This window comes from Haemaphysalis longicornis, unplaced genomic scaffold (assembly GCF_048455015.1).
Source record: "Haemaphysalis longicornis isolate Haplotype H1 unplaced genomic scaffold, Haemaphysalis longicornis Haplotype H1 scaffold_2, whole genome shotgun sequence".
NCBI classification, from domain to species: domain Eukaryota; kingdom Metazoa; phylum Arthropoda; class Arachnida; order Ixodida; family Ixodidae; genus Haemaphysalis; species Haemaphysalis longicornis.
Window position 1 is genome coordinate 240018790 of NW_027526295.1, and position 24063 is coordinate 240042852.

At 48.8% G+C, this 24063-nt stretch overlaps 2 protein-coding genes across 2 annotated transcripts in view; one reads left to right on the forward strand and one right to left on the reverse strand.

The window, feature by feature from the left end:
• Nucleotides 1–3267, forward strand: part of LOC144170241 (uncharacterized) — a 31893-nt gene extending 28626 nt beyond the window's left edge. Inside the window, exons 19-22 of the mRNA XM_077699898.1 lie at nt 229–337; nt 416–463; nt 1533–1625; nt 2410–3267. Of these exons, the coding sequence (XP_077556024.1) occupies nt 229–337; nt 416–463; nt 1533–1625; nt 2410–2421 (262 nt within the window). The 3' untranslated portion in view covers nt 2422–3267. The remainder of the gene's footprint in view (nt 1–228; nt 338–415; nt 464–1532; nt 1626–2409) is intronic.
• A 4508-nt stretch (nt 3268–7775) lies between these two features.
• Karybeta3 (karyopherin beta 3) overlaps nt 7776–24063 on the reverse strand; it is a 31707-nt gene continuing 15419 nt past the window's right edge. Inside the window, exons 6-20 of the mRNA XM_077699913.1 lie at nt 23475–23600; nt 23172–23383; nt 22030–22136; nt 19072–19196; nt 18487–18969; nt 17915–17998; nt 17266–17398; nt 14621–14682; nt 13907–14236; nt 12134–12301; nt 11473–11595; nt 10527–10601; nt 9541–9914; nt 9266–9407; nt 7776–8583 (exon numbers count right to left, since the gene is read on the reverse strand). Of these exons, the coding sequence (XP_077556039.1) occupies nt 8497–8583; nt 9266–9407; nt 9541–9914; nt 10527–10601; nt 11473–11595; nt 12134–12301; nt 13907–14236; nt 14621–14682; nt 17266–17398; nt 17915–17998; nt 18487–18969; nt 19072–19196; nt 22030–22136; nt 23172–23383; nt 23475–23600 (2631 nt within the window). The 3' untranslated portion in view covers nt 7776–8496. The remainder of the gene's footprint in view (nt 8584–9265; nt 9408–9540; nt 9915–10526; nt 10602–11472; nt 11596–12133; nt 12302–13906; nt 14237–14620; nt 14683–17265; nt 17399–17914; nt 17999–18486; nt 18970–19071; nt 19197–22029; nt 22137–23171; nt 23384–23474; nt 23601–24063) is intronic.

A 24063-nucleotide genomic window follows, 5' to 3' on the forward strand; every position in this document is an offset into this window, starting at 1 on the left:
CCCATTTCTCATTTAGCATTCAGTAGCAGCAACTAAGGGCACATTGAGATTTGCAATGTGTACAAGCATCCTTTTATTCTGGTGCATGGCATTTCAATGACAAAAAAAAAGCCCAAGTTGCCCATAAGTGAAAACAGGTTGGGTTTTGCTGGATGAAGGTATTAAAGTACTCGTGTGCAATTCCTTCCCTTTTCCTTTCTTTTTCTTCACATGTGTGCGTGTGAGCAGGGATGAAATCAATGACCTGCGCTGCATCCTGCGTGCCCAGCAAAATAACAATGCCTCGAACCATGCTGGCAAGAGCCCTGTCCAGCTCCCAGAGCCAACGGAGTATGAGGTATATCCCTCACAAAACCCGCATGGCAACGCTGGCACCAAGTGGACCCCACATTAACAATACCGCTTTGCTTTGCAGTACTTACGAAACATCCTCTTCGAGTACATGATGGGAAAGGAGACAGTGGTGAGTATTGTCATCTTCCCGATTACAGTGACCTTCTTGCCATACGAGATGATTTTTATGGCTGAGGAAAGTGCAGATTGTTCTTTTAGCAGCCTATCCACATTGACTACTTGCTGGATATCCTAACTTGAATGGAGTAGTGACATAGACACTTGATTTCTGAAAACTGAAGTAAGTAGATTTATGACGATGCCAAGATGCCTTCCTGCAGTTACCAGTCATCAAGTAGAGCTGGGAACCACTTTTGCATTGATATCATTGCAACTGCCTTAAGAGGCCAGGAAAAGACAGATTACCGCATTTTCGCACGTATAACCCGCCCCTGCATATAACCCGCACCCCCACTTTCCGTCGGCGAAGAAAAAAAAAAAACATCCCTGCATATTGCTCGCATATTTTAGACATAAGAGGATAGACCAAATCTACTACTCAAGCAACATTACACATTTGTTTATGCAAAAGAAATTACCTAGCTGACTACGTAACTAGATGACTTGCCGCATACATCTTTTCAGGTTGGTATATTGTTGAGCTGTGTGTGCAAAATAAACACTGTCAGTGGGATAACAGTGGCTTAGTCGCTATTACTGCTGTAAGGGCATCACGGCCCAATGCACATTGCAGTGAAGCTGCACCGAATGAACTACCTCGCATATAATCCGCACCTCTACTTCACCCCTGAAATTTTTGCATTTTTGGTGCGGGTTATATGTGGGATAATAAGGTATCTGCCCTGCGACATCAGGTTGGCCTGCAGAGATGTGTGACAGAGGAGCTTCCAGTCGCTTGAACGCTTCTAAGCCCTTCCCTCCGAGTAACGTGCATATCAGGTGGGAACATGCAAACCCGTGCACTGCAAAAATGACACAAAGCAAACCTTTTGGCGGGGTTCGTGGCATCTTTCATCCCCGTTCACCCACGACCCCAACCTCTGGGTAGTATCAGATGTGCTGAATGTGTAGAGTGTCAGTACTCTTTTAGGTCTGAAACGGTTGACACTAGAGTATCAATGCACGGAGGCGGGGCTTCTTGAGCGGTGTTTTACCTGCTTGTCTCGTCACTTCTACAGACACTGTCCAAGGTCATAGCGGCTGTGCTCAAGTTCTCGGATGAACAGAAAGACCAAATACTGCAAAGACAAGAGGCTAGACAACACACACAGGTGAGTGTGTGCTCCTGTAGCAAGCAACTGTTGATCACATCTGCTGACATTATTGCAAAAGGAAATGGTCCCTTTATTATGCCCATCACTTACTTTATGATCCGTCCTGTTATAAGTGTGGTTTCATTTCAGGGCTTGTGCTAAATTTTATCATGCCTATACTCACACTTGTGCCAAAAAAACAGAGGATGTGTGATTGTTTTAATGTCTCAGTTTAGCATACCTCTAAGTTAATCAGTGCAATGAAACTTGCTCTAGAATTATCATTTTGCCAAGCAGTCTTACATACTGTATCAGCAAACTCTCGTTGCAACTTGTTTTGTTATTTGAACATCCTCCTTCAACCACCGTACAGCTATGGACATGGGGGCATCACATTGTTTGTTTTAGAACTGCAATTGCTAATTATCTGCAGCAGCGAATGAAACAAAGCTCTGCATGACCACAGAGTTGTCGTGGGGACAAAACGTGTTCAAATACATTAATTATACGAGTTAGAGCTGCTGCTTGATACCAATAACTGCTGTAGAAGCCCGTAAAAGTGTAGCATTCATTGCAGTACAAGAAAGCGTTCGCAACAGTCAAAATTTAGCTTTTATGTGTAGCGCGCTTCAGCCTTCGAGTTTTTTCAGTTGGTACCATCCAGAAATTCGTCCGCCATGATCGTATCAATCTTCCACTGTATTCTGTGATTTTTTAGCTCGCTTGTCGGTTGGCAACGTACAATGGCTTCGTCGGCAATATCAGTGCTTTCGAGGAAAGAACAAAGCTCCCTTTTGTGCAGGTCAAATCCTGAGGGCAGTGCGCCGAGTGTTCCGGAATGCCTCGAGCAGGCATGGTGTCCGTGTGGACTGGGTGCGAGTGAACCCTCCATTCGATCCATCGTGGTCGCCGCGCTGGTCCCAAAACTGTGGGAGTGCCCCATGCAGATCAACTGCAAGAGGCTTGTAACGTGTAGTGTGATGTGACAAGCACGCAGTTTTTTCCACGCTATCCACTGTGCACACTTTCCATACAGAAGGGACCTTGTGGCAATCTGGGGCAAACTTTTTCCACTTGCAAGCAACAGCTCTTGCCACTGAAGCTAGCGTTGCGGGACCTCAGATTCACTCCAAGTGTAGCACCCACATGACCTTGTTGGTACGCGACGTCAGTCGCGGCACGTGATACACGAGGAAGAGGTTCAACAAGTATGGGCGCCCGTTACGAAAGACTATGCACTAGCTTCATTCGGGGTGTGAAAAATTTCGAGACTAGACTAACGGGGATTTTATGAAAAAAGCTTTGCAACTCCAAAGCGTAGTGCAAGTTGCAATAGGTTGCCCTTGGATTTACAATCTGTGGTGAAATCTCCCGCCGGTGAAAGTGAATGGGAAGCGCAATTTTTGCCTGTGGGACATCAGAGTCTGCCAAAGCAGCTCAGACGCAAAAAGTTTCGGCTAGCGATTTCTAAGTCATAAGTTAACACTATTCGCACCAGACTTTTTTGTGGATGACAGGAAGGCGCCCCAACATAGCTGTATAAACATTGTTTCACAAACCTATTACAATGACCCCACCGGTGGCGGACTTGTGTATCCTTTCTTGCCAGACATCGACAGTGTACAAACATTTTAATGTGAAAATAAAAAAGAGCATCATCCTCTGGTCTTTGTGGTGTTGTCCAGGCAGTGTCCTGCGGGTATGTTTTAAATAAACAAAAGCAAGCACACTGCCATCTTGCCTTACATAGAGCAAGCTTCAGTGATCTTCAAGCGTTCTATGCCCAATGGAACAAGCTATGCAGGTTGTAAGAAATGTGTAGCAATGTTTGCAATGTTCTGTGCAAGAGATGATACCATGCTGCTACAAAGTTTATTCAGACTCGTGAATAGCTTTGCATTTCTTGATGTTACGCGAGCACTTGATGCAAGCACAGTAGTAGTGGATTTACCGACTTATTAGGAAAGTCACCATGTGGGGTAGTTTGAAGCGAATCGCTACAACGGATGCCACACGACAATGCATCCCGGCTCATACCGCCGAGGGATTATCCAAAGGATTCCGGCACTTCTCACTTCCACTGGAAGCAGCACTGCACAACTTGCCGTCAACATCTGCAACTTGCACATTGCGACACCTCGCACCAGCGCACGCTTGTAGGTTGTGTAAGCATTCCGTCCTGGTTGTGGCAGCCAGGATGGAAGCGGAAATGTCTGCATCGATGTTTCTTTACACTTTATAGATCCCCAGGTGGTCTGAATTAATCCGTAGCCCTCCAGTACAGCGCGCCACGTAGCTGGGGGCAGCTTCAGCAGGTAAATTCTTTTTTTCTTTTTTTTTCAACTCTCAGGGGAGAAGATATAGGCAATAATTGTCAAGGGTATAAGCCCCTACCCACTTAATAACGCAGTCTTTATGTCAATTTTTTTACGATGGTTCTTTTACTGTGATAGAGCTTGCAATTTAAGCAAATTTTTATAGCAAGTAACTTACTGTCCGGGTTCGACAGTATCAAATACCAGCTATGTTGGATATGAGAAACCCAACATCAACTGGAAGGTATGAATGCTCGTGTAATGATGTTTTTTTGAAACAAGTTAACAGATTTCAAAGTGCACCAAAACTAGCTTTATTTTCTTGGCTAATCATCCCTGGCAGAGATGTGAATATTTAGCCAAGTTTTTTTGCTTCAATAATTTATTGTAAACTATTGCTAAGCAAAATTGGGTGCACTGCTCAGGGCATTTAATTTAAATTAAGGGGCTTTTGCATGAGAAAGCTACACTTGGGCTGTGAGCCATTGTTGTGAAGGGCTGCAGATCAAATCATATGACGTGGGGATTTAAATGTGGACACTGGCATTTTCATTTTTCACCTGCATCAGAAAAATGGCCGTCATGGCCAGGATCGAACTTGGGTCCCTGGGCTTTGCATGTTTGATACTTGGGTGACCTTTGTACAACTAGGAAACCAGAGTATGTGATGACCTTCCAAGTAACCCTGAATGCTTGGCCAGTACATACTAGCTAATGGTATTTTATCGCGCTTGCTTGAGAAGTAATTCCGTGCAAAATGACTGAACGATTGGTTTGTGTTGCTCGGCAGTCTAGTGCACGGGGAAAAGGAATGAACAAGTTTCTGAAAACCTCATGAGCCAGACGGTCAATACACATGCAGCGCAAAAATTTCGCATGTAAACGTAAAACATCATGTAGAGCTGCGAACGCGGTCAGCAGAAATAGCGTACAACCAAGATAACCTTCTAGCTAAGCCGTGTTTTTTTGCTCACCTTGTTTCTAGATCAGAACAAAGGCCACTTGTACTGTTTGCTGCGAGTTCTAGCTCAATTGCTTTATGGGGTTGTGCAAATACAGTAACCACAAGGGGGTGTCATCTCAGCTCAAATTAATGGAAGTTAGATGCAATGACAGGGAATAATAACGGTACACTGCAAATGGGAAGCACTAGGGCATGTCAAAACTTTGATGCTTGAGAAAGCCCGCGGTTGCGGCCAAAAGACGACAATCGGCACTTTTTGCTCCAACAAATGAATGTACCAAAAAGCCCATTTTCGCCTTCTCTAAAACTTGAGACGGGCAGCATTCCATCCAGCTATGACTTCCGAGCGGATGGCCACACTGTGCTTCATCTTTGTCCTCCTTGTGGTCATCGCCAGCGAGAGGTTATGCGTTTGTGGCCCAAGATATGCACACCATTCACACCACTGCGTCCTGCATACTGATCAACGTAGTTCGCAAAGAATGCCTTCCAAAACGTCCGCATTGTGGGATCGAGATTAGTTTTGCCTTATTTTGCCTTCTTCGTTCTACAAAACCTTCTGTGTAGGCACAGGGCATATCTCTGTCCATATGCCATACACAGAGGCACTGGAACAGTGGCCTGTAGTTTGAATTATCCATGGCGGAACCTGTGTGTGTTCAAATTAACAGGCTTCTTTATAGCTTGAAGGTGAACATTTTGACAGACTTCTGTCTGGTTGGAAAGTTACTGAACTGAGATTTAATTATGCTCCAACCAATACATAGACAAAAACCCAACGTTTTGAAGCCCGCTCGGCTTCTTCTTCAGGGGTGACTGGGGCCACGCTGCAGCTGCGTTTTATAGTCTGTCACTTTTCACTTTCTTTCGCTTTGTGCGAGGCCAGCAAAAGTGAAAGACTATAAAACGCAGCTGCAGCGTGGCCCCAGTCACCCCTGAAGACAAAGCCGAGCGGGCTTCGAAACGTCGGGTTTTTGTCTATGTATTGGTTGGAGCATAATTAAATCTCAGTTCTTTAGAGCTTGTATTCACTGGTGAGGCACGCATGCGGGCGTGCGCCGTGACTGGTTACGTCGGGCTCCGCAGGATGGCAGTACTTGTCCATGATAAGCACAATTTGTGTTGGACGTTCCAAGGTCTACCCCACCGAACACGAAGTAATGCCTTGAGTCCAACGTGAGTGCGATTAGTAATATCTCTGCTGACGCCACCGTTGGGAATCGGGTTGAAACGGAGCAGACGACGCACGCCGGTTTGTTTTTTCGGCCTGCGGGCGCAGTGGCACAAGCCGCGCCATGTCCGTGGCCGTTTCCAGTGTTGCCGAGCAAAGAAATTGACAGCTACGCTTTTCAATGAATACTACCTATACCGTATTTTCGCGCGTTCAACCCGCACCAAAAAATGCGAAAATTTCAGCGGCAAGGTCGGGGTGCAAATAATACGCAGGGCGTTTTTTTTTTTTAGTGCAGCTTCACGGCAATGCGAGTTGTGCCGCGAAGCTCCTACGCAGCAACACTGGCTATGCCTTCCATGGCAGCGATTGCGCAAAACACACAAGGACAAGGAAGTAAAAACAGGAACGAGCGCACTCTAACAACTGAATTTTATTAGTGAATTGTGACCCAGTCAGCGTATTCTAGTTGCTAAATATAAGCTTTTTCTGTCTACACAGTGTGGGGTGCGTTGCTCAAGCAGTAGCTTTGGTACAGCCTTTCCTGTATCAAATGCACAGGCAATACGCGAGGATTTTTTTGTTTTTGGCGGGCTGAAAGTGGGGGCGCGGATATATGCATGGGCGGGTTATAAGCACGAAAATTCGGTGCATAGACTTTCATGGAGACTTGGGTGGACCAAGTTGTGCAGTTCAAATTCTCCATAAATTTTAATTACTGAAGTTCGAATTAACCAGCTTACTGCATTAAGATATCTAAATGAATACATTCTATTCTGGTTTGAATCAAATAGCAGTATTCAAAAACTGCTTGCACAGCTGGAGAATGAAGGAAGCAGTTGGACAGGCCTTATCTCTTGGCTGGACTAGAACAGCCAAAGGTGTAGCACAAACAGCATAACAGAGGAGAAGATTGATGGGACAGCACTTGTCCAGTCTTCTGTGAGCTCGTGTGATGTTAAATCTGCCCTTTATACTCGCTGTTCAATTATGAACCACCCTTACCCCCTAGCAACAATTTCTTTTCCTACCTTCGGGCCAACATTGGTGACAAGGACGCACAAAAGCAGACCTTGTGAACTCTTTTTGAGCAAGAAAGCCAGTGCACTATTCTGCAATCGCCTTTTTTCACGAAATGAAGGACAACTTTCATCGCGCTCTAATGATAGACTCATTGGAAACCAAGTTGCAAGTACAAGTTACGACGATGTATGCCTGTGGTTGCACCACTTATAGTGGGAGTGCTAATGATCAGCCGCTGCCATTACTATTACCAGGCCTGCACACACATTTATCCTAATGGAGACATAGAAGTTGCCCTTACCAGCTCATCTGCTGAAGATCAGCTAAAACATATACTAGAGAAAGCCAGGCTTGCAGCTGTCACATCTGAGGTCCTGGATATCGGGCCTCACACACGCTCCCTCCAATCTCGACTTTCCCCTTTTATCCTCAGCCTTCTTTCTAAATAAAAGAGGAGCTTTTATTTAGAAAAGGCGTTCCTTAGCGTTCGCAACGCCAAGCAGAGGACACTTAGTGGGAACGTACTTAGCCACTCACCTAATTACAACTCCAATTAACATTGTCAAATTACTCGTGTAGGCCACAGCAAGACTCTAGTGTCCCTAATGCAAGGCCACGATACATTCACTAGGTGTGCACCTTTGCCCAGCACCGAGTTTTGGTGTTGTAAAGACATGCTCGACTCACAATCTGGATGCTTTTCAACTCAATTTTTATTCCCTTTGTATCATTGGCTACTTTGTTTGCCATTTCTCAATTACAGTGTGGCCAACCGAGTCAACACTTTCGCAGTAATAGAGAAAAATGGAAGTTTCATACAAACCATCGGCCACAAACTTTAAAGTATTATACACATGTGAGAAATCGCACATTTCACTTTTAGTATTGGCAATTACAATGCACTTGCTCCAATTCCACACTATTCAAACAAAACAATTCCCTGCTTCAAAAGCAAGAATCGCTATTTGCCCACGCCTACTTTATTCCCGCTCGATGCATTAACAGGAAGGGTTGCCGGGAAGAAGCCCCAATGCCCCAACACCACTCGGAACAGCAGCAGAGAGAGGAAAGCACTGGCAGGTTCCTGCTCGGCTAAAGACCTAGGCTCGAGACTGGCAGAGGGACAGTTTATTGTGGTCACACACGGCCCCGAGCTCTCCGGCGTTGGGGAGTTAATGCCTACACCAGCCACGCAAAGCATCACCGTACATCACAGACAGCCGAGATAGTTTGTGCTGAGACAATTTATTCCCCTTGTTCATCCACCCTGTTGCGGCAGCGGCAGCAGGGTGGGGCCTCCAGTCTCATGTAACGGGCCTGCACTTATGGTGCGCAATCATCCGGCAAATGTACAAAATTAATCCTATTCACAGAAAGCACTGCTGGTAGGGCAGTCCAATAAATACGGGCAGCAGGTCAGCAGCCTGCTAGGGCGTTCTGCAGGGCCTCTTGTTGGGGCAAGCTCAGTTGGGACACGCACATGGCAAACACCTCCGCATTGCTCTGAAAGGGAGAAGAAGCAGGCAGGGCCACGCTCAGAGAACGTTGTACACACAAAGCCAAGCTCACCCGTAACAGTGACAAGAAAGTCCCACTGTTACAACTATAGTTCATATCACAAGCTAGCTGCAGCACTGTGGAGGCTACATTGTTATCAATAGTGCGCCCACTGAGGGCGCCTAATCCGCCGTGAAGGGGGTCCTGAAAGGACACTGAAAGGCCCCTGAAAGGCCCCGGCGCCTTTTGTCGCTTCCTTCGCGGTGAGTTAGGCGCCCTGAGGGGGGCAACAATGTAGCCCCCACAGTGCTGCAGGTAGCTTGTGAGATGAACTATAGTAACCGCTGTACCTAGGTTATGTACAAGAAGAACTGCTGCAAGCTCCGTCACTGCCACCTCAATGAAGTGTCATCAAGGTTTTACTGGCACTGTTTTACAAGCATGCTCTAATGGTGGCTATGCTTGCAGCGAGGATGGGTAGTTGCCCATATAAGACACTGGTTACTACGCCCTTCTGCGTGTGCTACGACACAAAAAGGAAGCTGAACAGCTGGAAGTAATTTCAGCTGCCACTTTAAATTGTCACGTTTCACCAGTACATTCCAGCTGGAAACACGAATGCAACATCTGAACAAACACGCACAAGGAGGAGACCTTGTGGCACGAGACGTGCGCTCCACACACCCACCTTTAGCGAATTGAGCAGGGCTACCATGCGCGCACCCACGGGCGAGCTGGGTTTCACCGCCTCCCTCGCAAATGCCTCAGCCATGACCATCACCACTCGCGGCAGGTTGGCATTGTCCGCACCCAGCAACGCTGCGTGGTTCCTGCAGCACCAGGCAGGGACAGGGTTAATTCACTACGAGCCACATTAACTCGCGTACACTGGATGTTCGTGACGTCAGGGCTCTAAAAAGATCTAGCACAGGATTCCAGAGACAAAACAAGGAAAACACGCACACTTCCAGCAGGCTGCAGAGCAGGCCGTAGACGTGCGGGTTCTCCTCGTCATCCTCCCAGACGGGCAGCCAGGAGAACCAGCGGGGGATGAGCTCCTGGGCGTTGACCGCCTGGCAGCGCCACAGCAGCACCTTGCTCACGGCCGAGATGGCGTTCTCGGTGGCAAAGACCCGCTCGGGGGCCCGCGAGTCGGGGGCCTCGATCATGGCCACCAGCACGGGCACGGCACGGGCACACTCGGCCACAAAGCCCTCCCCGCCAAACTGGGCCAGCACGCCCACGCCGTAGCTGGCCGCCTGCCGCACCTCGGCGCTCGGGCTCTCTAGCAGCGCCAGCAGACGCTCCATGAAGCACGCCCGGTACCGCTCGCATGCCTGCAAGTGGTTGGCAATGTTCATGACCTGTCTGTCTCTTACCCTTATTTTTCTCTTTCCCTTAGCCCCATTAGCCGGGCCAAAGTGTAGAAAAGCGCAATTCATAGCGAGCATTTTTTTTTTTTTTTCCATCAGGCAAAATAACAAGCTGCCACCTTTTAGAAAAATAGTCAGCAGAGGTGGGACATTTGTTCTCCAGAAAGCACTGCTTCCTGTTTGTTGATCACAAGGCGGGGGACGAGCTTATATAGTCGCGCAAGAACACTCCAATTTGTTACATATTTTGTGGCATAAAGGAAGAAGCTTTGGCAGACAATAAAGTTGTTTTCTTGTTTGAAACAATAACATGGGAGAAAAACTGCCTGAAAGCCAGTACTTTGCTGACTACTGGTAACCAACTATGCTTAATAAGTGGCAAGCGAGACCACATGAACATGGCACAACCCCTTCTTTTTCTGTCTTGCACACATGCACAAAGGAAGGGCGGGGAGAATACTCGGTACACAGTATGTAACACAAAGCAACAAAATTTAAAGGACATCAAGAAAAAAGAAAGACTGATCATGCAGCAACCATTTCCCCTGCACTGCAACTTGTAAGGGCAATGCATACCGGTCCTCCATACTCGATGACGTCGTCAAAGACGCACAGGCCCCACTGGTGGTCCGGCCAGGCCCGATCAGGACCCTAGGGGAGAGGGACGAAATGACCACACTGGTTATATGAATGCTTACCAGTTTTGTACAAAAAAAAAAAAAAAAAAAAAAAAAAAAAAAAAAAAAAAAGAAGAAGAAGAATCCAGAATATTTTTGTGCTAACACATGCATCACCTATTCCTACTGCAAGTAGAAATAAACAAAGATATAATAACTACTTCCAAGCAGGTTTAACAGAACACGTTTGGTGTGATCGGAAATGCAGTTTTTAAATACATCAGAAAAAGAAAGCCAAAATTTGAGATTAGGAGGCGAACTGGGTACTGAAACACATGGACATCGTGTGCACAGGCCGCCCTCGCCTCACTCAGTGTCGCACGAAGCCCCTACAAATCTGCGTCAACATATCAGAAAATCACCAAGTTAGTCTTAAATTGCAGGGGAAGGCTCATACTGTGCTGCCGATGAATTAACCTGCCTGAAATACTTGCCACAGCCTATAGAACACACACTGGGACTATCCGCAAATTCAGCAGTAATCTCACTCCGCAACTGGTCTCGGGATTGCATTGTAATTTCGGGTGAAATTTCCAATACTATCGAAACAGTTAATAAAACAATCACTGCAGCCCGATTTCAAACCATCACGGCCCTTGAGCAAGTGAGGATGTTACTCTCTCCCCACCAGATCTCAATTCAGCTGTTGTGCTTTCACAGTAAAAAATATTTCTGAGTTCACGTTTTTCAGTCTTGTGTTCTCAGGCAGAACCTTGAGAGCTTTTCAAAGTAAGAAAACCGCAGAGCTTGCCCGTCACCAACTTCACTCCACAGACAAGCACGTGCTTCTGATTTGATATTTTTTTCCTCGGCATATTAACATGCAAAGGGTGCGATGCACCCACCAGCAGGCGGGTGAAGTGGTTCAGCAGCTTGTCAAAGTGGGGGAAGAATTCCTCCTTGTAGCAGGTCAGTAGAGACCGCAAGATGTCGGCCACCTTGCTCAGCAAGAAAACGTCCTCGTCATCCTGCAAGCAGAACCGGCGAGGCACAGTTGTTGTCACAAAGCACCATCAGACTTCAGGAATGTTCATTCATGGCATCAAGTACAGCGGTGTTTGCATAACCTTAAAAGTGCAACTCTCAAGCTGCAGCTATCCCCATGCACCCTATTCTTCTACTGCTGTGACGTGACCACTGGTACACAAAATGACACCGTCAGTGGCACTTTTGCTCACTTTTTTCATGCTTGAACGCCTCCCAGCCAGAAATGAACAAAGGCGCAATAAAAGGCGAATCAATGCACCTGCTACACATGGGTTCAATACAGGCACCACTGCGAGAGATGTATCCAGCAGCTGCATTCCCCCTGTATTTATCAAATGCGACAAATTGTAAGAACGTCAGATGTAATCAATGACTCTGCCAAACAACCAGTCCTTCAAGGAGCCTTTCATTACCTCCTCCTCCTTCTCCTACTGGGTTGCAAGCTCCATCAGACCTTAACACGTGATTTTACTAGCATCAAGCAACCTTGCCCTACAAGAGAGTCCCAGAAAGACTCACCTCGTCAAGCAGTTCCTCTTCGACCAATTCGTCGTAGTCTTCGTCCTTGCGCTTCAGTTGGCGCTCGTCCGCCCGTTCAAAGTGCTCCCGCAAGAACTTGTCCAGGACGCCAATCAGGCTGTTCATTTGCTCCTCCGACAGGCACTTGGTGCCCAACACAGTCACACACTGGAACGGAAGCGCAGCAAGCTCTCATTCCTGACCTCCCACGCACTGCCATGTAGCCAGAGTAGAGGTCGTCACATTGGTGTTTATACATGCAACAGCTGACAAAAATCGCAGGCTGGTAAAGAAAACAGCTTATGAGAACGCACTTTTATGCACTCGCATCACTCTCCTGTCATTTAATTAACCTAAAATAACTCATCCAAAGGGCTGATGCTTTTTTAAAACAGAAGGCTACTAAAAATGCTTGCTCCCAACAAAGCACGATTGCAAGTGCTGTAAAAAACGGCACTTCCTGAATCCCACAGCAACCAACCATTCGGCAGTGACAGCACTTCCTGAATCCAACGGCAACCAACCATTCGGCAGTGAAGGCAAAGATGCTGATTTTGAAATGGCCCCCAACCCCTCGAAAATATTTAAAATTAAATTGTGGTCCCATACATGATCCAGGTAAACAACAGAACATCGCACGCACATTGTGTTTTGCAGGTTAAAATTACTTTTACAAGCTCACCAAACAATATACTGTATTTACTCGCATGATGAACCCTCACTCCACTCCTTGAGAATTTACTTACTTGCCACCTTGCATAAAAAATTTAGCAGGAATATGCTGTTATTTTGGCATGGCTGCTGATGCCGCACACGATCGCAGTAACTTGATATCACGCCACAGTACGCGCAGACACGCTAAAACCGCGTTTCAACAAAAAGAAATCTCAACAGTACCCGGAGACGTGAGCGGGAATGCCGTGGCTCACAATTTAAAAATTGCGCGTTTGCGAAGCGCCACCTACTGAACACAAAACAAACCTTCTCGTGTATAGCACCATGAAAGTGGTGCTGCGTGCAAACAAAGCACCAAACGTACTCCACACTCCTTCCCTGCTCTGTGCTGTTCCGAGACTTTGTCATTTTGCTCCATGGTTTTGCCCAGCTGTGTTCCGATCTTTTTTGTGCTCCTGGTGTGTGGCGTACGACGGGCCAGTACATGAGCTACACAGCCGGTTTTAAACTGAAGGTGGCGGAGCATGCATTGAAGCACATGGAAACCGCGTGGCTGGGCGGCACTTCAGTGTTCACCCCGTGTGTGTACGCTACTGGCGAAAACGAGAGGTTTGGGCAGAGAATAGAAATAGCCGTGTGTTTCGTGGGCCCAAGTTTCCTGGCATGGGAAAAGAAGTTTTGGAGTGCCCCGACGACATGGAAGACGATACGGTGCGGGCCAACGACAAATGCGAGGCGGCAAGTGACTTCAATGAAAACAGCTCCATGCAAGTACGGGGACGTTGACAAGTAGGGGGCCCCTATACGTTGTGAATAAAAAAAAATTCCATTACATAGTTACCTACGTTTTTTACTAGAAAAGCAAGGTTCTAACAGTGCTTCTCTTAGTATCGTTATTGGATGAAATTTCAACTTAAAAATCTGTTGCGACTTTTTCCTGCATAATGAACCCTCCTCACAAATTCATGCCGAATTTTAAGAAAAAAAAAAGTGGTTTCATTATGCGAGCAAGTACAGCGCAGTAGGCAAGAAGTCCGGTATGAGAAGACAGGAGAGGAGAGGACAAAGAAGAGGAAAGGATAAAGGAAGCGGACCGACCTGTGCGAAGCTGGACATGTGGTCAGAGAGGACGTCCTTCTCGGGCTCCCCGTCGATGGCGCTGAGCAGCTCGGGGCAGATGTAGTGCCACATCTCGGCCACGTAGGCCTCGCCCCGGATGCGGGCGCACTCCAGCAGGTAGGGAAGGCTCTCGGCGGCTGCCGACCGCACGTCGTCGTGGAAGTAGAACTTGAGCATGGGCACCATCAGCTTCACCACCTCCTCCGCGTACGAGGCAAAGCCCTCCTTCAGCTCCCTCGCGTAGCACACCAGCATCTGGCATGCAGTCGCCTTCTCCTCCAGCCCCACCGTGCGGATGCCGAAGTTTTGCTGCAATACGCGGTTCAGAACGGGGGAAAGGGCTGCCTTAGGCTAAGCTAACTCGAGCAGCGCTGTAGTGCACGTCCACTATCTAAGAATTTCCCACTCCAGCTCAGCACCACGCTACCACAAATAACTGTTTAGCTGCCACTGCAGCCTACTGTACAGACGAGAATTTTGGCTTACGGGATACCTCTGCTAACGCTCCGCATCAATCAGGTAAATTTTGCGTCAAAAGATCAGCAGGCATCAAAGTACACACTATTATTAGGCACTCTGTTGTGAGAAAGTGTTACGTAACACCCAGGCCATCCCCAAAAAAGTGAGAGAAATTCATACAAGAGACACCTGATTAGCACCAAGCACTGTCCTTGATCGGCCACATTCACTGACCTGGTCTCCAAAGCTGACAAACTGCCAGTCCTCATCCCCTTCAACAACCTTCATGTCGTCACCTGAGCGGGCAAGAAGCAACAAATCACCCCGTCAGCAATGTACACCTCTCCGAGGGGCACAGTTTTTCGGCATCCATAGTCCCCTCCAACATACAACGCCCCCTTACAACACTGCCGCTGCACATCAACTTCCATAAGTTGCAAGATCTCAGTACCGTATAATGAATGCAGAATATAGGTCGAGGTGGAATACAGTGTAGACCACTTATAACGTATGTGGCGGGAGCCTCAAAAATCCGCACTATAACCAAAACATGCTCGAATCCAACCACATCGCAACCTACCTCTGAAGTCGACCTTTCTTTATCATCACTCATACGCGCGGCACTTAAAAAGCGAAGGCCTGGTGTTTATATCGTATTTTTTTATCACATCAGCTTACACATTGCAAGCGCGATTTTACAAACAGCGAGCACGGCTAAAACGTTGGCTCCAACTTCCGTTGTTTGTGTTTTGCAGGATCGTGGTCGCGTTTTTAGCGTCTATGAACAGATGCCGCGGAACGTGATAGCAACGCCAACGGAAGTTTTTTTATTAATATTATTATTATTACCCCACCTTGTGTTCACGATGCCGAAGGCGGCTGCTTATCAGCGCAACGTACTGGTGGTGGAAATCTTCGGCTTCGTGCGGATCGCTTGTTCGGAAAGGAAAAAAGCGGTGGCTTATCTGCACAACGTTCTAAAGCGTGAACCGCATGATTTCTTCTCGCGAAAACATGCAGTGCACATCGCAGGCGCGGCGATGCCGGCCCGGTTACAACTGGCGTGGTGTACGGCCAGTGCGGCGCAGTAAGAGGCGGCAACATGGCGTCGGCTCTGGCCGTGAAGTGGTGCGGGCAGCTCCAGCGACCGCTTCTAACTGCTCGCTGAAATGCCGCACGAGGCGCAAGCGAGGATGCTCACGCAAGAAAAGAGCTGATAATACGGGTGAAAAGGGGAATATAAACTGCCATCCACGTTGCTTGTGAAAGTGCCCATCAAGAAACACCGCGGTGGTAGGCCTAAACGTCTCTGGCGCAGCCAGCCGGCTGGTCGGACCGTTTTGGATCTCCCGCCGTTAGGTGCGCACCTCCCCATTGGTGCAAGTCGTCAGGGTCCTCCCACTGCCATGCACTGCCACGCGAAGAAGCCACCGCGAGCGCAAGATCGTCTACACGAGCGTGAAAAAAACGCACGCGCAACGCCGACGTGCACGAATCGTCTGCGAAAACGGGCCATGCGGTTAACGTTTAATAGAAACAACTTGCCGCACGCGGACGCGGACGGGGGTTGCTATCTTCCGAGGTACGTCAAGCAAGGTCAGTTGTGGTTATCACGTACGCGTGAACTAAAGGGTGCGAGCAAGGGGTGCGCACTGCGTCAGATGGCCGATTTCATCCCTTCCTTCTTTTTTTTTTTTTTTTTTTTTGCTACCCTAAAACGATGTCCCAGCTGCGCCGGTCGATCAGCAGCCCCGCCAGAAAACCGCACTATAAACGGTATTGTGCTTCGGCCAACCGCATTCTAAGCGGTATGCTTATGCATTGAGTTCTATGGGAGGTGAACCGGTGGTCACAAAAACCCGCGTTATATCTGGTCCCGCACTATAAGCGGTTACGTTATAAATGGTCTACACTGTATAAATCGATTCCTTAACTTGAGGCAGACATATCAACAAAAAAAAATTCTAGGCACAAAACGTCTTACTCCTTGGCTGCTAACTTGTCCAACTGTTCAAATTCGCATCTGGAAACATCTGCTCATCGCAGACTGCACACGTATCATGGCACGTTGCACGGGCACGGTGGCTCACTCGTCAGAGCTGTCGCAACTCTCGTTCGACAACTGCTTATCAGTGGCAGCATCCCACAGCCCGTTGTCCTCAGTACCATCGAGGGCATTGCTAATGCAGCACTTCTTGAAAGCGCGCACGATCATTTCATTAGGCACTTCACACCAAGCCTGGGACTCCCAAGCACAAACAGTTGCCAGAGGCGGCAAGCATAGCTGGCCAGTTGGGGTGCGTGGGTTGTCGCTGGCCATCCATTCACTGTACAGTTCATGCACATAATCCTTGGTTCATGGCTTCGCCAGTGCCGCACAATTTTTTCGGACACACCGAACTGCCGCTATGCAGGCATGTTTCCGCTCGCTTCAGCGAACTCAATCACATTTCTTTTAAAGGCAACAGTGAACTGCTGCCGTGTGACAGTGCTAATTTTGTAGCTGGTGCTGGCCTTTCGCTGGGAATAGGAACACTAACGGCACAATAAGGAGAACATGGTGTCGATTCGCGATGTCAATGCTGATGCAACGCCAAAAAGGGAAGCGGTGTGTTGCCAATATAAGTCGAGGGGTGAAATCTTAGCAATACTTTCCAGAAAAACCTCGACCTATATTCCGCACGATACGGTAGGTTGACATGTGGACACAGAAAAAGAAACACTGAGCAGGCAGCAATTAAAACTTCTCTTCCTCTAGGCATTCAACCTACACTGAACTATCGCATGCGACGATCAACGGTCGTTATTCTCACTGACACCAAGGCACTCTGCTCACGCAAGACGAATGGCACACACAGGCAAGGAGACCCCACACTCACTGTCCATGAGAGCAATCTCGGGCTTCAGTGCAGCTGCCTTGAGCACGGGGCCCATAACGTAGGGGAGGTAGGGCTCGAACTGCTTCCCCAAGATCTTGCAGATCCGGGCCCACGCGGAGATCATGTACGAGAGCTGCAACGGAGGCAGGTGGGAAAACTAGTCAAGCACTGGCACCGGAAAGCAAAACGGGCGGTAGCTAGATAGATTTTAGCTGCTAAATAGTGTGTTACATGCAGAGCTTGGGATGGCATGCTGTTCGCACACTAAACCACGTTTACGGTGCAGCGCAGACTCTTCAGTGCGTATAGGAATAGCGGACAATAAATCAGCAGCCACTCTACAAAACATCTCAACGGAGCTCAACTTTATCCGCCTCAATGTAAGCAAAATAATGCTCCATATTTATTGGTTAATGCTACCAGAGCCTTTTTTTTTTTTAAACCAAGACCTCTTCCCAAAAGAAAAAGACAAACAAACAGGAAGAAAAAAAAGTGCAGAAACTTATCTGCAACAGCATAATAGCCAAATCAGATGCGGTCAAAGGGCAACCCGTGCATTCCTTTTTAGCAACTGAACGATGATTTAACATCACCTTACTCGGGAAAGGTGCCCCCAGCAAGGCTGCAACAATGCAAGACCACGACGAACCTGGGGATTGTCATCGCTGATTTCGATGTCTCCCGTTTGAGTCTTCAACAGCATGTCCATCACATCGCTGGCGTCAGCTATGAACTGCGTGGAGTGAGACAAACATGACCCTCATCAATTGGTACGTAAAGTTGCCACAGGTCACGAACAGTGCCCAAGAGGGCTTCTTGTAGGGGACTCATGAGACGCGCCAGCCCAGCAAGAAGGATGGACGTCACTCTAGACCCCACAGTTTGCTATGGCAGGCGCAGAGTCCCGACAGTGAATAGGCACATGCCCAAAATGCCACCGAAATGGTACGCCTGCCCCGTTCGCCAAGACAAACTTCCTTATTCACTTAAAAGCATCTTAAAGCATTTCAATTCACACTAAACATGGTTATGTTTGAAGCTCTTGCCATGCGAAAGGCCAGAAGTCAATTAGCCTACTAAAGACATTGCAGAAAATGTGCCTGCAAGGCACTTTCTGAAAACATGTACAAAGCAGCATTGCTGAGAGATCCGACTCAACCACCACGCAAAGCAGTTAGAAAGTGGCAATGCGTGGCCACTCCCCCGGCAATCTGCACGCACCTTTTCGCGGCCGACGGCAAGGCCGATGAGGGAGACGCACTCGATGGCCTTTCCCCGTAGTAGCTGCAGCTCGGGCGTGGAGGCATTCTGGATGATGTACTTGAGGCAGGGCATGAAGCGGTCGTAGTAGTCGACAAACTTCTCCTCGGCGCGGTCGGCCAGGGCGGCCAGGGTGACGACGATCTGCTCGAGCATGAGCTTGGTGCCCTTCTCGACGAGCTCACGCACCTTGGCATTGAGCACCGCCTCGATCTTGGCCACCACCGCCTCCAGGTAGGGCAGCAGCACGCCCTTGGGGCAGTCCTCGAAGAAGTTCACCAGGGCGGCGCCCGCGTGCGCCTGCACCCGCGGGTGGCTGTGGTCCTCCAGCAGCAGCGCCAGCCCCGGGATCACCCGGTCGTGGAAGCGCTTCTCAAACACCGGCGAGAAGTCCGTCGCCATCTGGCCCAGGGCGTTGCAGGCCGCATACCGCACGCGCGGGTGCTGCATGTGCGACAAGCGTTGGAGAGGAACAAGTCAAAACTGGCCTAGGTTGTCACTTCAGGCTCTGTTTAATGCTCATTTTGACGTGATGGCACTACTCACAGGGTCTTGTAGATACTTGAGCACGCCATCCACGAGTTGGGGCAGCATGGCCTCCATCTGCTTGTGGCAGCCCTCGCCCGCCGCGGACACCGCCATCAGGGCGGCGTGTCGTTGCCGCCAGTCCTCTGAGGGAACAGAAACCCGCACCATTCTTGCGATGCTTTCCTCAAACACAGTCCTCTAAAGCATGCTAATCATTGGGGCCAACAGTGTGCCACAGCCACGCTGAATGTTGGGTGAGTTGGTGCTGAAACCCTGAACACACGGTGGTGCAAATACAGTTAAACCTCGTTTTCCCGAGATGACATATACCAAGCAATGAATGTAATGAACGATCCAAAATCAATAAATTAAAATATGCAATTATGCAGTGGTGCCACTGATGAACGGTGATTTGGAGCAATTTTTGTATCAGCAAATTATTAATTTTGGAGCAATTTGGAGCACCTAAATGCCAGTTTTGTAGCACCTTGGAGCAACTAAACATCAACTGCTAGATGTGTCCAAAGCATCTCTCAACACTAAAGATTGACCAGTATCGTCCAGTAATTTATGTGTAGGTCGTCATGGAATGCGCTTCAAGGTGCTTTTCCCACATGCGATCACAAATGGACGGCACAGCTCAAGAATAATGGTCTTCTTGTCCCTACTAGGGGAAGTCTTTTTCAAGGAGTCACTGACAACGCTTCATAGTTGGCAGGCTCGAACATGCATCAAAAATAGCTTTCACAGTCAGCTCTCCCAATAGCCCAAGAATAGCGAAATAGCCAATAAAGAAAAGTTCTACAACCACAAGAAAAAGTAGCCATATTTGGCTCTTTATAGCCCGACCTGTCATTCCTGGGGCAATGGGATTTTTTTTTCACTTATTTCGAAACAGTCGCTAGAAGTCGCCAGAAGTTTGATGCAATTAAATCCCCAAGTATCCACGCAATAGCAAAAATGCAACAAAACATAATTTGCAAGGTATTTAGTTCCTTTCTGGTGTTGATAAAAGACAACATGCAACACGATAATGAACATTGAAATGCTTCGACAAACCTGCCTAGCAAAAAAAACAACGCGCCTCTTTTCTAGTTTATTAATTGTTGAGGCAAGCCCTCGTGTTTTACTTTTTCATTTTATTAGATGCAGGCGCTTGCTATCAGTCCCGTGCGCATTTCCAAGCTAGCTGGAAATGTGCACGAGAAATGCGCATGGAGCACTTTTGCATACGATTCGTGCGCAACAGCGTTGCGCGTGCGATTTTTTCACGCCCGCACGCGGCAGTTTCTACCACGCTCAGAAAATGACGCGCGTCGCGCGCGGCAGTGGGATGAGCCTGGCGACTTGCGCCAATGGGGAGGCGCGTGCCTCATGGCGGCGGTTTTGAAGCGCTCGAGACAGCCTGGTCACGGCCGGCTGGCTCCGTCGGCGGTTTTTAGGCTTACTTACCCGGCAGGTATTGCATGGACGTTTTCACTAGCGACGCGGATGATGTTTTATAGTACCGATTTCGCCCACATTATAAGCTCCTTTACCACACAAGCAACTTCGTGCGCGCCTTGAGCGGTGTTTTAGAGAGCGCTTAAAAGTGGTCGCTCGAGCTCCCTACACCACTTCGCGGCCGAAGCCGCCGCCACGTTGCCACGCCGCGCGCAGAGTGCGGGTGCTTACGCGGCGCGTTTTCACAAGCAGAAAACGCTCCATGAGGTTTGTGCATTAGAGAGACTGGCTGTTTTTCACGGCCCGCTTCACTTGCGGCGGTCCCCTCCGCGAGCCCAACAAGCGAAGCGAGAGCTTGCAGCCGACCGTATCACGCATGCCGCGAAACGGCGCTCCCGCTGGCCCTCGGAGCGGAGAGGGCCGGCAATAAACGCCACCTAAAACTACCTATTGTTTATAGCAGGGATTATTGGAAACTACAACAAGAAGGAAAGTTTTTAACCGCGGTACGCCAGCGCTGCAATGACTTGCTAGACGAAGACACTGCTGTATCGGCGGTACAGTGACGGCGCCAACCAAACTCACCGCGGAAAACACGATTACGGGTGCGAGGGAGTTAAAGTTATCAACCCGATTTAGTTATAGTATATGTCTAGAGACCACTGCGAAGTAGTGCTTGTAACAGGCTGCACGCGATTGGCGCGACACAAATTTTGGCGCACTTTTGGCGCACTTGCTTGCAAAATCGTGGTTTTTTATCAGGATGGCGCAGGATACCTCATTTGGCGCAAATTGGCGCATTTGGCGCAGGAGTGGCAGCACTGAATTATGGGATATAACAAATAATTTTCATCCCAAAATTAAAATTATGAGCAAATTTTGAGACTACACACCACAGACTCAAGACAGTGTGCAATGCAGCATAATTTAGCAGTTCAAAATTTCCACCAAATGTCATCCAGCAAGCTGCGCTGAACTAGACAGTGTGCAATGTGCACAACACACTTGGTATGGCAACCACATGGTACCCCACTGGGAGGTAGTGAGGTAGTACAAGTCTGATTGCCTTGGCTAGGATGCCGCACATCCAACCAAGTCTAACCGGCCTCGTGAAGCACAACCACAGCCCTTCCTAGGAACCCTAAGTGCCCAAATGCCCAAACTTCCTTTCTTTTTATTTTTTTTTAAGTGAGCTGCAAGGCTAGTTGTAACTGTGCCTTGGCCAGAAAATTTTAGACCAACCACCTCACTAGACTGAGCACGACACTGCTCTCTTCGCATCCACATCATCCCAGTATCAGTTCTGCATGTTACAGGCATCAGTTGATCATCCAAAAATGATGCGAGAGGCGCGTCCGTGTCGGAGGCTCATGAGGCGCACAGTCCCAGACCAGGGGACGAACGCCACTCTAGCCTCTTGCTGTTTCATCTGGCAGGTGCCGTCTTGGCAGGGAACAGACACAGGCCCGTCCCGCCCGCGCGTAGCAGCCCTGCTCACCCCTTGCCGCCCCCTGCCGGCCAAAGGCCCCTCACCGGAACTGAGCATCTGGGAGACGCACTGCATGACCAGGGGCAGCACCGTTTTCCCACCAAGGCTGCAGGCCAACCGGTCCAGGGAGGACTCCCCAACCACTGGGTCACTGCACACACAAGACACCCCCTCGTGGCTTGAGCATGCACTGGCACAGCAGAATTTGTTCTCTTGCACGAGCACTGAGCTTGCAAAGGGGCACGACTCTGAAGATGTAGCTTCCTTCCTCTGGTCTAGAACATGGTCAAACATGACCCCACACTGGAAATGCTCCAGACGTAAATACCTGCAAAATTCCATCCACACCAGCACTGTTTCATGGCTGCTTCTTAACACGAGTTCAAAAAAAGCAAGACTTTATGAGTTGAGAGAGGGGGGGAGGAACGGCATCACACTACTAAAAGGACAATCAGGGTTTTTTTTTTTATTATTCCTGAAGTGACATTACATTGCCATGCAATAAACAGGGGCTTGTTTGGGTAGTGCCCCAGGTGCCAGCCTTTCGCCTAAAAGTTGATGCAAGGGCAGCTTTCGTGTCGGAGGCTCACGAGACGCATCAAGCCCCAGCCCAAGGGACGAACGTCACTCTAGCCTCACTGTTTTCTCTGGCAGGAACCATCCCGGATCAGGTCAGGCAATGCGTGACCCACCCTTGTTAGGTAGCCCTGCTCAGCCAGCCAAGGGAACAAGGCACGCAAGCAATGAATGCCCCGCATCATTATCTACAGTTCATACCACCAGCTGCTTGCAGCACTATGGAGGCTGCACTGTTGTCAATAGAGCGACCACTAAGGGCTGGGAGAGTGCCCTAATGGTGCAAACAGGAATTGACCGAGTTAACAGTACCAAACGATTTCCTGAAACTGAAAGAAACCTTCTTAGTGTCTTTGTTCTGGGACATGTCCAGCCTTGTAACCGATTAAAAAAAAGAATACACAAAGGAACATTAGTATTAGCTACGGTATTGTAAATGCGGCGGCGTTATGAAGAAAAGCAAGCAGAAGAGCCACCAGGGCCTTGCGGTTCCACCCGCCAAGAGAGGAGACTGGAAGGTCCTTTCAATGTAGCCTCCACAGTGCTGCTTGCAGCTTGTGGTATGAACTATAGTGGCTCCGTGGGCCCTCCCAAGCGCAGCCTTGCCCACCTGTCGTGGTCCTCGTCGAGCAGCTCGTCCTGGGTGGCCCAGTCGGGCTCGTCGTCCAGCTCCACCATCATGCGCAGCAGCTGGGGCACCAGCTGAGCCACGTGCTTGGCCGCCAGCTTGCGCACCATGGCCGGCGCACTCTCGGCCAGCGTGACCAGCGTCTCCAGGCACAGGTGACGCCACGTGTCCGGCACCGACGGCTCGCCCGTCACCTGCACAACAGGGCGCAGCGGTAAGGTTCCGAGCCTGCCTTCACGATTCGAACAATGTGCCCGGAAGACAACCAAGGGACCGGGGGCTCACCCTGAGGAAGAGCTGCATGAGGGTGTCCAGGTGGGGTCGGAAGAAGCGGGGGCACGACTCCGCCAAGTCCACGAAGCACTTGAGCACGCTGTCGTCATCCAGGCCCTCAATGCTCTCAGACACCACCTGTGTGGGCACAGGCACATGCAGCCAGCGCTAATTGTTGCACTGCCCCACCAAGAGCAAGGCAGAGATGGGTGTAACAGGATTGTGAGAACATTCATTTCAAGCTCACCCAGTTAAACACCACATTAGAAGCCAAAGGCACCTGAGCAACTGAAAATTTACTAAAAAAGCCTGGCTAAGAGAAAGTTTTTAATAGAAGCTTCGAAAGAACTGCAGTCCTTCCAAACCACTAAATATACTTGTAACATAAAATACAATTACCATACAAAAAATTGGGCAAAGTGCCACAGAAGAGATTCATTCATCAAACTAAAAGTGCTTTTGATAATCCACTTACCCCTTCTATATATAAAAAAAAATATTGCTAAGTGAACCGCTTGCAAAGAGTCGTTAAAGGAACACTAAAGGGTGGAAACAAGTTGGCCTGTATCGATAGATTAGTGCCAAGAAACTAAATACACCA